The 17641-nt window shown below is 29.4% G+C and overlaps 1 protein-coding gene across 1 annotated transcript; it reads left to right on the forward strand.

Annotated features, from left to right (window-relative positions):
* Nucleotides 1-13786: 13786 nt before the first annotated feature.
* On the forward strand, nt 13787-16713 carry LOC137816536 (uncharacterized). The gene is made up of 3 exons (XM_068619715.1): nt 13787-14502; nt 14776-15123; nt 15386-16713. The coding sequence occupies exons 1-3, from the start codon at nt 14053-14055 to the stop codon at nt 16007-16009; spliced, it is 1422 nt and encodes a 473-aa protein (XP_068475816.1). The 5' UTR covers nt 13787-14052; the 3' UTR covers nt 16010-16713.
* Nucleotides 16714-17641: the final 928 nt, after the last annotated feature.

Here is a 17641-nt window from a genome sequence, read left to right on the forward strand (position 1 = left end):
GGAAGAAAGGCAAAAGGGTAGGTGAAAAGTATGACAAGAACAATTTATTACCCTGATCCAGTTGAATCACTAGGATTCAAAAACACACAGCTGGCTACTGGTTTTGGTTTCTGCGTACCCTTTGGCTTTATTAACCTCAAACATTGAAATGGTTACTTGTCCCCTATATATGTGTGATGGACATGGACGTAGCATTGCATGTTGAGATTGCAAAATTTTCCACATTCATTGCATTCTATGAGCTGTTTTCTCTTCCAAGAAACACCACCATGCCTTTCTTTACGTGGCTACACTTTGGTCCCTCCACCCTACTTTCTCTCTCTCTCTCTCTTGTTGCAAAAATCTTTAAGGTCATAACATTAGGTGGGGCTTTTTAAATGTCAGATTCTGGCACTGAGTGATGCAAGAGCTTCGAACACTTCATCTACAAAAATCTCTCTAACAATCAAATTTCAAAACCACTTCTTTTCTCCTGATCAGTAGCCGCTTGTTTGTTTCTGTTCATCAACTTTTTGCGAGCATAGAAAGTGAAAATTCAAAAAATAAAATATTATTAAAATCCAGAAAATAAAGTGGAAAAGCTTGATTCTTCTTTATTTGTAAATATGCAAAAAAATTATGAGAAAACTATAGTTAAATGTACATTTTATAATTATTAAAAATTTACATAATATTATTAAAAATTTAAATAATCCTTAATTTTATTTGTATAAAATATTTAATAATATTATTAATAAAAATAAATATAGTTATTTATATAATATTATTATTATTAAATATAAAAAATAAATATATAAATTAATTAATTATTTTTTATTATTCAAATATTTCTATAGACAAAGTGAATTTGTAAACTTTTTAAAAAATTAAAAAAATTTACACAACAACTCACAAATTTCAATAAACTTTTTTACAAATTTACTCTAACATACTTCAATTCGAATAATTTTATTTTTCTCTCAAATCACTCCAAATTCAGTTACTCAAATCTTTTCTCTAATCTAAATACTCTTTGGATTCAGTTAATCATCATTGACTAATGGATAAAGGACATAGTAATGACAATGTTACACTACTCCTTTTTGGTTAAATAATTTTAGGATAATGAGTGATTGATATTTTTTAAGAATTGGACTTTAATTTAATTTTATAAAATAAGGTTTGTATCTTCAACATATATTTATAAATCATTTGATAGCGGTATGATAACTTTCATAAGTTTAACAAATTTTTATTATAATAAATTTTAAATAATTTTCATACTATGTTCTAATTCAATTTTATAAAATTTATGTTTGTCATGTAAATTGGAGAAAGATAACAAAATTAACAAATACACAAATATGATATTGTATTACAGAGAAAAAGCCGAAAAGTGTAATTAAATGTAACGTGGATATAAAAAGTATGGTAAACAAAACAGAATCTGCGATCATGTATTATCTTTCCCAAGATAAAAGATCACGAAAACAAACAAAGTATAATGTTTTGGTGTGTAAAAATATCAGTGTCCTACTGCCAAATGCCTCTATTTTAAGTCTCTTCTTTTTTTTATCAAATGGTGCAGTGTTGTATAAGGAGAAGAGATCATTTTGCATTGGTTAATTTATATGAAAAGTTTGTGGATTTCAGTTGCCAAACTTTTCACACTTAAACTCTTATATTTAATGGGAAAGTCAACTTGATTGGTAGATTTTTCTTTTATATTTTTTCTTACTGATAAGTGGTTAAATTTACGTGTAAATATTCTTTTTTTCGAGGCAATGATTCTTCTTGATCACACTGCACACAGACTCTTCACTGATTTTTTTCTAATGATTTCCTTTTCATTCAAATAATATATTTTTCACCTTTTTTTTCCTATTCATCACTTTCCACCCATTGATCAAAAGAAAGATTAACTCGTTGATTTTAGGCGTTTTAATATTTTTATTACTTTAATTTTTACACTCAATCCTTTTCATAAAAGACAATAATTATGTTCAAATATCACATGATTGAGTAATTTTTATTTTACATAAATTTAGATATATTTCATAAAAAAAAGCAGGTAAGATGAGTAGCTTTAAAGCTTGTATCTTACTAGCTCGTCCAGTTCATTGAATGAGACCAAATCAATATAGTTCTTTTATTGACATCAAATTAAAGAGTTCAATATGTATTTGAATATTGAGTAATACCAATTTTACTAATTTTAATAAACATAAAACAGATTTTCCAAATATTTAATGCATTTTTCATATATAAAGTTTGAATTCAATAAATAGTAATTAAACAAAAATAATCCAACAACAAATTATTTTTATTACTTTTATTTACTATAAAAAATTAAAACTACACATTAATTAATAAATTATAAAAAAATAGTATATATTATACACTAAAAAATATTAAATAAAAACTAATTTTAGAAAAAAATAATAATTAATTACTATATTAATTAAATTAAATACTATTTTAAAAACTAAAAAAATTATTGATATATATCTTAAATTAGTTTTTATTATTAATAAATAATCTCTACTGTCTAATTAGTTATCAAGATTTTAGATACCTAAAAAATATCCTAAAAAATATTCAAATTGATAGTTAAAATCTTCTAACTAAATAGATACCAATTTAAAACTATATATTAATAATAAAAACTATTTTTTTCTAAAATAATATTAGTGATTCTCTTTTAATAGATAAATTCATAATGTATTCACATAACAATTTTCTCTAAAGTATATCTAGTTAAGATTCACAGTAGATCTCTATTCACTTTTTGTTCTTACCCTAAAATCTCCTTTCTCAATGTAGGGCACACACTTTAGTTTTTCCCTCATGTTACATATACAAATGGTTTTTATTCAAGATTAATTAAATTTATGTCTAAAATCAACAATACCACAACGTTATTAAAGAGGGTAGCTTACTAATAAACAGAAGTTAAAATTATAATTAAAAAAATAAGTAAAATACTTCTGTAAATGCATATATCATATTTTGTAAATGTAAATATCTTATTTTATACACTATATAAGTAAACAAAAAAAATCGTATTAGAATTGTCTTATGAACCACCAAATATCTTAATTGGCCCACCAATTTAACCCGCACCCGTATTATATTGATGGTCAACCTATAAAATTTCATGTCTCAAACCAACCTAACATGTTATCAAGTCATTGGCAAGCAAAAATAAAATAAAATTCAATACATAATTTAAAATTGAGATCATGAGATTAATTGGACCATTTAAGTGGAGAATTTGGGGAAGAAACACTAGAAAAATATTCACTAACAAACTAATAAATTATAATTTAACAACAGAAGAGAATTTCAGACAACTTTAACTCGAAACCTCAAAACAATATTATTCAATTTATTATTTTTATACAATATGAAATTCCAATTCAAACTATATAACTTTAACAATTCTGAAAAATGATATCCATATGCTTAATGCAAAAATGGTTATAATTTCAAATATAAGTTTAAGTTTCATCTTATGTATAGAAATTAGCAAGTTAAACAATATATACACACAAAAATTCCATATACATATGTTAATTGAGATTTTTAAGTTGAAGATAACATCAACTTTTTTTATATTATTAGTCTCTCACCTATTAATAAACATTTTTCTAATATTTCTCTTTATAATTGTTAACAAAGATAACTTTTATACTCACAAATATTTTGTTGGCATGATAAAAACAAATCATTGGATCAAACTTTTTTTTTCAATTGTCAACTAGCCTATTTATCATCAATTGATTATTTGATAAATTCTCTAATTTTATATTTTAGATTTTATAATTAAAAAAATTTCAACCTAATTCAATTTTATAAAACCAATTTAAAAGATAAAAAAAAAATTATTGAACTTAGTTGTATCATTCTATATACATAATTTTTGTGATTGTAATAGTATTAAACTAGTAATAGTGATTTCTTAGTCTAGTTAATTGTATTGGTTGATGAGACAAACTAGAGGTTTATATAGCATTGCTAGCGTATTGACCGCTTTGGTCAGTGTTTTGTCACAATTTTTTTTTCTTAAAAGGCACCTTGATGAGTTCGAGGAAGAAGAAGTATATAAATTACTCTTAGTTTCGACTCCTAAACGATGTGAGACTATATTGACATACTAGAACAAGCTCTAATAGAGGTCTAAGAGGAGTGGATTCTCCCTAACTGAAAAGTTTTTTCAACAAATAACGTTACTATTCTAACCTCAAATCTGAAAGATAACATCGATAGGATCAATTACCGCATTCAATAATAACTAGAAATAGCGAAAGTGGTGGGACATGGAATGGCATGGGTACAATTTTGGTGTTTGTGAAGTCTCTAGATCTGCAAAAGAGAGGATGGATCCACCAAAGGATACGATGGTTGCTTTGCTTGAACAGTGTGTTTGGTATTAAATAAGATGCTTCACATGATGTGTCGGTGCCAATTGTCCAATTCATTTTACCTTCTCATATGCCTCCATCACCAAAACCACCTTCTTCATTATTAGAGTATTTAGTACAAAATTTGTCACTTCAATGTCTCTCTCTTTCTCTCTGTAGTTCTAGTTTTAGTTCACCACCACTTATGAATTGGACTCTTCCTTTCTGTTCTTTTCAAAAAACATATATAACAGAAAATAAAGCAACTTTTGTTTGCTTTCCTTCATTAAATATTTGGTGGTTCCTAAGTTCAATCTCTGCCTTAAATACCGTACTTAAACTACTCAATCTTTGTCATGCATAAGATATTTTTGTTGTTTATTTGGTGTTTTTTTACAATGATGGGGTTATTTTTTTTTTTTTTACTAAAATGGGTCCGTTTAAAAAAAATTACAAATTTAGGCAAGTCGTGCCTAATTGGGACGACTTCTTTACGCACGACTTCTGCCATGTCATACTAAAGTCGTGCCAACTTGGTACGATTTCTGCCCTGTCATACTGAAGTTGTGTCAACTTGGCACGACTTCTGCTACGTCATAATTTTTAATTTTATTTTTAATTTTATTGTTTATATATTGGGTAGTAAGTTATATAATGTTAAAAATTAATTTTTTTCTCATCATTACGTGTTCTGTAAAATCATTACTTCTCAAGCTATTTATTTTGCAAATTCACAACAATAATTCTCTATTTATTTTCCAAATATAATAATTTTTCATTTATCTATTTATTTCCAAATTCAATAACAATTTTCTTCATTTTTTAATTAATCAAATAATCAAGTTATTGTATTACATTACCGTCAAACATGATCCATACATTATTATCCAATTTTTTGTTCCTTAAAACTAACACTCTTAGAAAATTATGTATCAAATTAATTTTTAACATTACATAACTTACTATCCAATATATAAATAATAAAATTAAATATATATATATATATATATATATATATATATGACGTGGCAGAAGTTGTGTCAACTTGGCACGACTTCAATATGACGGGGCAGAAGTTGTGCCAAGTTGGCACGACTTTAGTATGACACGGCAGAAGTCGTGCCTAATTGAAACGATTTCTGCATATGAAGTCGTGCCGAATTGGCACGACTTGCCTAAATTTGTAATTTTTTTTAAACGGACCCCATTTTAGTAAAAAAAAAAAAAAAAAAAAACTCATCTTGGTAAAAAAACCTTATTTGGTAAAACTTACACTACGGGTATTGTGAAATAAATATGTAAATGTTAACTTATCTTAACTCATGGATTTAGAATTTTAATAAATTTTAAAATATTAAATGAGCATATAAAGTATGTTTATCTCATTTTCTTAGTGAAAGAAGGATAATTTTCAAAAAATATATTTGTAAAAGACTATCCAACACTTACGTAAATAAAAATTTTAAAAAAATAATAGTGAAAAAAATCTAATTTATAAACTCTTTGACCTCATGAATAAAGCTAAACAACATAAAAAAAAATATATTTAATCATACACTATTCGATCTTATAAATACGGAGATATTATTATTCACTAATAACATGCAGCTATTCGTAAATCTTGCTTATACAGAGAAAGTAACCACCTCCACGTATCCATGAAGTTCGATCTTATAATTAATACTGAAACGACCGTTACTTATAGTAAAATGTAAATATATAAATACAATCTCTAGGATTATTATTATTTCATTTATATTTTCTTATATTCTTACTAGCTTAAACGTCAAAAAGTTTTTTTTTAAGTGAATATCTACTCGTTTTTTACTATTAAAGTTTGAGAATCCGTTGAGGAAGAAATTGACTACTTGCTCAGCTCGAATTCACAACATCGGATGACTTGATCTCAAGCATGGTAAGACAAATTGCATTCTTTATGCTATTAGACTAATAAATACTTAAATATTGTTTTTGGGTCGATGAGACTTTGAGTGTTGAGCTCGTGGATTTAGCTTCAATATTTTAAACAATTGAAATATACTCCAAATATCAGTATCTCATATGTGTACATGGAGATAAGCAAAAGAGTATCTTAGTAAATAATTTGAATAAACATATGTATAATTAGTTTTTTTTCTTATGTTATGATCATGGCAATCAAATCTGTGTGATTAAATTGCATGTGTCCTTGACTTAGTCTTAATATCCTTTTTCCTTGTATCCAAATTTGAATGTTGAATGTTGAATATCATAAACATAACGTGAGTTGGATGGATGTCATTGAATGATGCTAAATACAAAAATAGTTAAGATTAGATCTTAATTACAACCTAGTACAAGTTGCTCGAAAGTTTGGTGTGAGTGAAAAATTGATTAAATATATCATTGTGATAAAATGTCATGCCATTTTAAAAATAAAATCTTATTACATAATGTAACTTCAGTTAATTTGAAAAATAATAGAAACCATAGTTGTAAATAAACACACAATTTACTTTAGGTTTTCTAAAATAAAATCATTTTAATAGTTAATAAAACAAATTGCACTATATCTTTAAATAAATTTATTCATTTACATTATAACATATGTGAGATAAATTATAAGACGGACAACTAAAAACTTAATCGTAAATAAGAGGTAAAATCAGATTGACTAGTTTTCTTATTTTGAGTGATGTATTGTTTTTTTTTTTTACTTGTTTGAAAAGACATAAAAAAAAGAGTAGTAGTTAGAAAGGTGGACATTAGGAAGAAATTTTAAATAATGCTAAATATTTTTTACAATATTAACTTATGTCATAGACTGGTTTACGAGGATGATTGTATGAGTGCATTTTTTTGCTAAGCATAAAATGTATGAATACATAACTGAAACTTTTGTTTTGTATATACAAATTTAATTCAACGAAAACAAGTTTTAGTTATATTAGTTTTTACAATAAAAATAACAATATGGAAATTTATTTCGGTTTAATTAAGTTTTTTACTGAAAAAAAGAGCCAAGATTCAAATTTAATTTTATAAAAAAAAATGGAAAGCGAAAAAAAGAATGAGAATAACATGCACCAATCTTTCATATTAACAAGTAAAGATCTTATAGAGTGGGCTTGGGCCTTCTTGATCGATCTTACAGAATGAAATTTATTGGATCAATAACTTTGTGACTAACTTAAAAGCTTAGTTGCTATTTACACTTCCTTTTTTTATACGCACTTTCTTTTTTGTTACTTGAGACCCAAATTTTTTATCTCCTTTTAAATGTTATACATAAAAACATTTTATAGCCCCTTTTGAAAAAAGAAGACACTCCATTGCAATATTTATAAGAAAAAATGTGTTATTAAAAATATTTTCTGAAAAGTATTATTTTCTAAAAGGTATATTCCGAAACATATTTATGTTTATTTTTTTTTGCATTTTAAATGGTTAAGAAAAAAAAATAGATCCAGAAAGAATATTTTATAAGAAAATATATATTCCAAAAATACTTTTCAGAGTATTCTAAAATGAATATTCCAAAATAATGATTATAATACATTCTGCAATTATATCCTTACACTGAAAAAAGGAAAGAAAAATCCCAATGTACTTAATATCTTTTGATTATCTATTTTCTCATATGATAAAATTATATATGTATATATAATTACTTCGGTACGGAAGAGATCAAATGGTACATGCCTATTTTACACTATTTAATAACTTTTAATTCAAAATTTTATTTTCAAAATTCATAATTAAATTAAAAATTTATTTTATATAGACTATGCCATTGATCCAAAATTATTTTATAAGTATGTATTTTCAAAATATAAATCATCCGAACATTTTATTATCATTATTATTCCTTTTACAAAATACTATACACACAATTCATAATATATATATATATATATATATATATATATATATATTTATAATTCAAATGTTGAATAAATTAAGATTGCTTTTAAGATAAGGTTGTTGAATGATATAATAATTAGTATGTCATTTGATTGATTTCCATAGAATGATAAGAAAAAATAGTTAAACATTATTATAATCTAAAGTTTACATAATTCAAAAATAAAAAAATATTAAATAGAGACTATTTTTAAAAATAAAAATAATTAGTTATTATATTAATTAAATTAGATATTATTTTAAATACTAAAAAAATTATTAATATTTCTTAATACATTAAATTGTAAATACATTTTTTTTTTAACTTACCAAAATCTCGAAATATATTTTTGTGAAACATGTTCCTTAAATTATTTGGTTGAGCATGGGATATTTACATATATCCCATAATCACATTCTCTTTAACATAAAAACAAATATATGTTGCTTCCACCATGGATGTCCAACCATATTTGATGAGAATCCAAAAGACACCATCACAAGTCTCTCTAATTCTTCTATATCTTAATTCAAAGTTTTTTTTTTATCCCTTTTGTGATTTGGCAGCTTCATCATTGAAGTAGATTTTGTTTTATTCCTTTTTTTAGAGGTGAGGTTACTTCCATAAGAAGCATGTCCATCTGCAATGGGTTGGAAGAACAGGTCCTGAATCCAAAAAGAAGAAAGATGGAAAACTATATCTTTGTCAGACTGTCAAATCAATCAAACCATGTACATCATGCAAATTTTCATTATTCTTTATCATGCAATTCTATCATTTTCTTTTTTGCATATTGAATTCACCACACAACTTTGGTTAGTTTTTAACTCATTGTTAGGTAAACCCTCATTCTTCAACTCAACATTTTAGGTTAGAATTTCTCAAAATATTCTTTTACTATAGTGTTTTTGTGTGGAGAATAAATACTATTTGAAGGTTTGTTAACATTGTTAAACTATATAATATTATTTCGGGAAAAAAAGTGTGTTGAGAAGATTAAAGAAAAAAAGGTGTGTATAAGACTCAATATCATTTAGGCTCTTTTCAATTAAGAGTTTGACAAAAGATATGAATATTTTTTTTCATTAAATAACTAAACTATTGGATTAATGAAGGTGACGATGACCTAAAGGATGTGCGTGCTCTAATGATGAAAATGGAAACTATAGTTATCAAATTATCAAATCTCAATATACTGTGTAATCAATCATTAATATCAAGGCCTTAACTCAAAACATTTGCAGTAGTTTTCTCATTCACATAGTCTCATTCTTAAGAATGAGAGTATAAGTAAACATTATGGTATAAGTAAATACTAAAAAAAGTTATTAAATAAAAGTTATTTTTAAATTGATATTTAACTATTAATTATTAAAATTTTAATTATTAATTAATTTTTTTCTAAATTACTCTATATTAATCCGTTAGATACTAGTTACAAAGTTTGTATTCAGAAACTAATTCAGAAGCTTAATTCCCCAAACCAAACTTCATTACCATGTAACTCACATAAATTCTCACAAATTTTTCTAAACCAAACCAAATCATACACCAACAATCGTAAAAAGGAATATTCATGAATAAAAACAAACTGAATCCAACAACTCAATAACACTTTACAAATTTAAAAATTTACCTTTGGACAGCAATTTAAAAGGAAGAGGGAACTGGAGCTAGAATGTTGGAAGTTGATGTGGTGGAGTATTACGAAGTGAACTTTAAGCTTAATTCAACCTCATAAAACCGGCTCATAGGGTTGAGATTTGCACTTACTTATATACAATTAAAGGCTCTAATCTCTAGTCGATGTGGGATTTCCAACACACCCTCACGCCGAGGCTACCAACTCGTGCGTGGAGACATATGTTATGGGTGGTCTGATAACGGTCCGATAGTGGGTGACCTGATAAACCCAACAAACACTCGTTAGGATAGACTCGAAATGACTCTGATACCATATTACGAAGTGAATTTTAAGCCTAACTCAACCTCATAAAATCAGCTCATAAGGTTGAGGTTTGCTCCAACATGAAGGTTCCTGAAATGAAGAAAAGAGTCAATAAAAAATGAGTTTAAAAAACAAAAAGAGAAGCAACAAAAGTATAATTTTTTTTTTATTTAGTATAGAAATGATGAAATTATATATACAAGAATTATAGGAACTCGTATCCATATATATTAGACTTTTTAAATCAAATCAGATATGAAATGAGTAATAAATATATACATACACTTTTATATAAATCAGATATCAAATCAGTAATAAAAATAAAAATAAAAATGAATGAGTCATTATACAAGAGAGAAAGATGATGGTATGAAAAGGAGAAGCAAAACATGAAATCGAATTCATAGTAGTAGGTTGTAGTTGTAATATAGAATCCTCTTTGTTAGATAATGACAATGGGAAATAATAGTAGAAGTAGGAATCTCCGTGATGAGCGACGTGATTAAGAGAAGTAGTGTTTGGGAAAAAGCAAAAACATGGTTGTAGTGGGTGGTGTGAAGTGCATGTCTCTTTGGAAAGATGCAAATTTGGTTGGTCAAAACAAAAGTCACTCCATCTAGAACTAGGGTTCCTCAATGACCCCACACCACCTTACTCCCAACCATATTTCATTTTTCAATCCTCAAATTATCCATCTATATTCTATTAGAAAAAATAAACAAAAAAATATGAGAATGTAAAAATAAAGACTAAAATAAGAAAAAATAAAATAAATGCTAGAATAAGAAAAGATAAAATAAGGGTAAATATTTGTGTATTTACAAAATCTCAGAAACCATTAGTATTTTTCTCCTTTTCTCGGTATCTGAGACTCTCACTACTCTTTTGAGCTTTCGGTTACAAGGTCTACTGTTTTGAGTTTTGACTGATTCTCGATTGCGGAATATATTGTTTGGTATTCAACTCTCGACTTTTGGACTCAGGAACAAACTCTTGGGTGAGTATGTGTACCTGCAAGAGACTCCGATGATAAAATTATAATCAGTTTGTTTAATTATCAGATAAAATTACTTTACTTCACTTATTAGGTTTTTGAATTAATTGGACTTTTACTCTTCGTAACTTACAATTATTTTGAACATATTTATTGGACTTTTATACCATGTTTTCTTATTCTATTATCAATCTATTTTAATTTGATTATACCATGTTTTCTTATTTTATTATCAATCTATTTTAATTTGATTTTTATTATGTCAACAATCTCTTGACCTTTATATTAAAAATAATTTAAAATAAAAATAATATTAACTTTCTCATAGTATTGTATCCATATTCTTTCTTACTCACGCATCTATCTACATCTAATGCCATAAAAATAATTGATCTCTTATTGATAAAAATGGAATTGACCTTACAGGAAGTTGTTGTCGTATAAGAATTGGCACCTACCTAGGCTACCTCCTTCATTATTTAATTTCCATTTTCCAGTGATTGCAACTTGCTAATTATAAATACTGAAATGGTCCTATGTTTTCAATGCCCAGTTACTATGATTGAAAGAAAAAGGTTTCATAAGGAAATTTAACTTAACTTCCATTTTAGTTTTCTATCCACACCTCCACCACCTACCTATACCTATCAACTATAAAATTCCCAAATAGTTGGTGAATCATGCTTATTTCACTTCGATCAACCTTCAATGGACAAAAATGGAGCATCTTTAAATTATGTTTTTACACGAGAGAGTTAAAAGTAATGAAAAATATTTAAATCATATATCTTATCATACCGTCTAACCTAGTATTTTAAGACAATAAATTATAGATATTTTTTTTTTATGTATTATGTTATAAAGTGGACTTTAAGCCTAACCCAACCTCATAAAACCGGCTCAATGAGGTGAGGATTGCACCCACTTATATACAATGAAAGGTCCTCATCTTTAGTCGATTTGAGATCTCCATCATATTATCTATCTAATTGATTTATTTTATAATTTATAGTTAAGATGAAGAATTGTGATTAGTTCTAAATTATAATTGTTACGTAAAAAACATATAATATTTATAGTAAAAAACGTTTAATCATGTTAACTCTCATATAAGTGTGTTTTATCTTAAATGTTTTAGGAGTTGTTCCGTATGTCAATATAGTCTCACATCGCTTAAAAGTTGAGGTCAATGATAATTTATATACTCTCATTCCTTAATCTATTGAGGTATTTTTTTAAGACAAAACTTTGATAGAGCACTCATTCCAAAAACAAACAATACTGATGTTTACTCTCGTTCACTTACCATATATTTTTGCTATACCATTTTTAGTATTTAAGTTATATATAATATTTAAAAGAATAAAATAAAAGAAATATTAATGGATAGATGCAATGTTGTGTAGAGGCATTTTGTAGCGCATGGCGTGGTTGGTGATGTTTTGAAGATGTCTCTGATCTCATCATGGATCTGCATTCATTAAAGTATTCAAAAAATGATTATGCTCCTTCTATTTTCCTTCATGGACTCAAATAAAAAATTTCCTTCGTTTAGCTTTGACCATTGCTAACGGCGCATTGCACCATGTTTGACCATCAAATCATAATTTTTTTTTAAATAAAATTATTACATTTCATAGTTGTAAAAAAAAATGTAAAAAAATGTAAAAATTTGTCTGAAACGATTCACCGTATGATTGGTGAAGCGAGGATGAAGATGACCACTGACTCAGTTTTCGTCGTTTTGTCGCTGTCCTCTTCCCATGCTCACTGCAATCCCTCACCACCATCACACAATCAGAAAACGCATACCAATTCATTTATTTTATATTTTCAAGAAAAAAAAATTTGAAATCGACAAAAATATTATATAAAATTTTACCATATAAACAATTTTAAAAGATTAAGTTAAATTTAAAGTGAATTAATATAATATAAATTAATTCAATACATATTTTTTAAGTTTTAAGGACACAATTCTATTCATGTCAGGGAAGACTGTTATATTCAATACAGCTACATCAATTATTAAACTCAATCAACTTCTCACTAAATTAACTAATAAGCATACATTATTGCAAAGTTTTGTACTGTTAATTAATGATGTAATTTAAAAAAATTCACTTGAAGTTAAATGTTCGTAGAAAAATATATATTTAAAAGAAAAAAACTTTATTTATGTTTTGGAATAACATATCATAGTTTGAGTTTGTCTTTTGATAATATTCAAAATGTGTTGAGTTTGTTCTCTAACTCTTACCTTATTTTGTTTATCTTCTCTATTAAGTGAGTATTATTACATTACTAACTATTAACTCATATCATGAAGGAAAATACGTAATAATATATTAGTTATAATAGAACTTAAAATGTTCCTTAACTTAGCTCCTTTAATTAATGATCATGGCCTCTCAAAATCAATTTCATCATCCAAATACTTCAAATCATCTCAACCTTTTTTTTTTCTTTTTTCTTTAATATATTTGTTAATGTATTAATTGTTTATCCAGATTGAATAAGATATAATTAAAAAGGGCTAAATTAATTTTTTTAAAAAGAAAAGAAAATAGGGTGAGAGAGAGTTGAAGTAGGTGAAATTGTGGTGTTGTGAGAAGCAATCTAGCTGAACAGTGTGTAGACCACAGTTTACTTGTCTCGCGGCAACATTGTCCGAATCCGTTGCTTATGAGACACCTCTCTCATTTTTTCTTTCTCTTTCTCTCTCTCTGGCATTTTAACAAACGATTCTTCTGCTAAACTCTAATCACTTGCTTAGTGTGCGCTCCCTTCACCATTCCAGAGCAAACAAACACACTCACTTCACTTGCGTGGCAAAGTCGTAAAAATGGAGCGGAAGCAAGGGTTCTTCTCCGCGCTCAAAGACGAGGTGGTTCGCGGCCTGTCGCCGGCGCGGTCACGCGCCAAGAGCCCGGCCAGGAGCTCATCGCCGATGTCCTCGCTGCTGCGGCGGAGACGGAAGCACCACGCGCCGCCGCCGGAGCTCTTCATCGCGAGATCGGGCAGCCTGAGGCCCACGGAGGCGCTCTCGCCGCTGAAGGAGGGACCAGACGGAACCGACGGGCACGACTCCACGCGCGGGGAGGGAAGGTGGGGCCAGTGGATGAAAGGACCACTGGCGAGAGCACCCTCTGTTTCCTCCTCCTCCTCGTCCTCTTCCTCGTGCAAAAAGTCCGATCTGAGGTTGCTGCTTGGCGTGTTGGGTGCTCCACTCGCCCCCGTGCACGTGTGCACCACGGACCCCTTCCCTCACCTCAGCATCAAAGACATCCCCATTGTTAGTTCCTCTTTTCACTCAATTTAACTTTTCTCTTTTTGTTATATTCCCAGATCAAATAGTCTTAGGTTTATCACTTGTTTCCATAACCTTAATTTTTGTCGGTTCTTTTGTTCTGGATTCTAAGATCAGTAAATGTTGTATCATGTTAAGCATTCTGTTGGGTCACATTTGGAAAATTGAATGGAAAATGTGTGTATAAAGTGAAGGAGGATAACATAACTGTTGATCTTGTCTTGTGGTGGTTTCTTAGATAAGTTGGTTTTGTTGCAGGAAACATCGTCTGCTCAGTACATATTGCAGCAGTACATTGCTGCTTCTGGGGGGCAGAAGCTGCAGAATTCGATTAACAATGCTTATGCCATGGGGAAGGTGAGGATGATAGCCTCTGAGTTTGAGACAGCGAACAAGGTCACGCGCAGCCGGAACTCCTCCAAGGCTGCCGAGTCCGGTGGGTTTGTCTTGTGGCAGATGAACCCGGACATGTGGTATGTTGAGCTTGCTCTTGGTGGCAGCAAGGTTCATGCCGGTTGCAATGGGAGACTAGTGTGGCGGCACACGCCCTGGCTCGGTGCACACGCTGCCAAAGGGCCTGTTCGGCCTTTGCGACGCGCCCTTCAGGTGAGGCTGTAATTGTGCTATATCAGGGTACTGCTTTGATAAATTTATATTTAGGTACTTGTAGGAGAAGAACATGGGAAGGAAAATGAATTGAGTTTCTTCCGTATGCTAAAATGATATATAGACCTAATTTTATAGGAGTTCTCTCATCTAACTTGTACAAAAAACTTAACTGCATAAGTTGATTGTACAAGTGTTTATGGAAAAATTTATTTAACGGGACCTGGGTTATTTACATTTCTGACTACTTTTGTGTGTGCAGGGCCTTGACCCACGAACGACTGCAAGCATGTTTATCAATGCAAGATGCATTGGGGAGAAGAAGATAAATGAAGAGGACTGTTTCATACTCAAGCTCTGTGCAGACCCCTCAACATTAAAAGCCAGGAGTGAGGGTCCAGCGGAGATCATAAGGCATGTTTTGTTTGGGTACTTTAGCCAGAAAACGGGACTTCTTGTACACTTGGAGGACTCCCATTTGACCCGCATTCAGAATAACGGTGGTGATGCAGTATATTGGGAGACCACAATAAATTCCTTTCTCGATGATTACAGGCCTGTTGAGGGGATAATGATTGCTCACTCGGGTCGTTCTGTAGTGACGCTTTTCAGGTTTGGGGAAACTGCTATGAGCCACACTAAAACCAGGATGGAAGAAGCTTGGACAATTGAGGAGGTTGCGTTCAATGTCCCTGGCCTCTCCTTGGACTGTTTCATTCCTCCATCTGAGCTAAGGTTTGCTTCCATGAGTGAAGCCTGTGAGCTTCCTAAAGGTCAGAGGGTGAAGACTGCTGTGGCAGCAGCTGCATACCATGCTAAAGTCGCTCAGCTACAAAAATCGCATGAAGGAAACACTAATAACATTAACTGGACAGTGGATGTTTAGCTAAGAGGAAGTTCTGGATTAGTCTAGGCATCTAGTTTTTATACCTTTTGTGGACTATCTGACAAATTACTGCAGGTAAATGGTAAGATTGCAGCAGGGTTGTCAAGAGTTTTCTGCTGTGGGTCATTGCCTCATCAAATTTGTAAATAGAAATGATCAGTCATGGATCCTGAAAAGTGAATTTCTATACTCTGGGTTTTTGGTGGATGATTATGTGCATCAAGGTTTGTTTTTCCCACTTGCTTTCCGTCAGTGTGAAATTAGGAATCTGCTGATCATTTTATAAGCTTATAATTCCTGTAGAGTTTTTTTTTCCTGTGGAAGCATTAACCATGATGCTTGGAAATCACAGTTATAACCTTGATTTCGTCACTGAAAAGTTTTGGCTGCGTTTCTAAGGGCCAGCACTTTGTGAGGTTTAATATTGATATTGCTGGTGATATCCGTAAGGAAATTCTTCCATCTCTGGAGGAAACTATATATCATTGAAGAACTTTAAATGTGTTTAGTGCTGGTTGTTATTATGAATTGTAAACCAAGTAGCCAGAGTAAGTAGAGGCTAAATTATTCATAGATCTAAATTTTTATGCTTTTGAAGGACATATATATTGACAATTTATCACAAGCTTGTATCAATATTTAATTGTAACTGTTAGAAATATGTCAAGATTTCCTATATTATCAGAACTCTTCCTTTTTGTTTATCTTCTCTTCTCCATGGATGATTCTGTTTTCTCATATATTTTGGTATAATGTTCATCATTAATGCCTTGGATACGGTTGAGATGTCCACATATCGCTTTCATGAACTTCGCATTTGGAGATGATTTTTGGTTGGTATGTGTTGTTTATTCTAATCCAAACCTTTTGGGAAACTTGTATTCTTGAGCACGTTTTTTCCTTATTCGTTGAAATTTATTATGACTCACCAAATTTTTAGTGCCATCCCTGATAATGAAGGAGTGTTTGGAATTTCCTTTCAGAAGTAAATTTTCAGTTCAAATTAAATCACAATTTGACATGAATTTAATGTCTTAACCTTTTTATTAAAGTTCAACATCCCTAATTTCATCTATGATTTTCTGATTCCAGGAGTGTTAACATTATTTGTTAACATTTTGTTACCTTTTTAATCCCCCAAAAGAGTTTGAGGGTGAGAAAGTTCAGTGAGAAGATTCCCCTTAACTTTATAATGAAAAAAGTACAAAGTGTATAAACCCTAAATCCAAAGCAAAAAGGAGTAGTGCATTTACTTTCCTTCCTTTTTCATCCCTTTCTTGGATTATAGCTTAAGCCTTCCAAAAGGGTATAAGTATTTTCTAGAGCTATTTTTGTACATATTAGGTGAGAATTTATGTTTCAGTTAGCAGACTTGAAAAGACCCTAGTTCGGTAAAATGTGTACTTTTATATCCAACAAGTGTTTATTATTTGGTTAATTGACAAGTTTAGCTTAGAGAATAAAAGTGCCTTTTTTTTCCTCGTTTAATTACAGATACTTTTTTTCTTTTCAGTTTCTTTTGGCAGATTTTTTTTCAGTAGTTGGTAGTGTTTGAATTTCAAATTTCTTGAAGATCAATTTGAAATCTCACGAAATATATAATCAATTTCAAAAAGAATAGAAGGTGACATA

This window comes from Phaseolus vulgaris, chromosome 1 (genome assembly GCF_051622355.1).
Source record: "Phaseolus vulgaris cultivar YP4 chromosome 1, ASM5162235v1, whole genome shotgun sequence".
Classification (NCBI taxonomy): domain Eukaryota; kingdom Viridiplantae; phylum Streptophyta; class Magnoliopsida; order Fabales; family Fabaceae; genus Phaseolus; species Phaseolus vulgaris.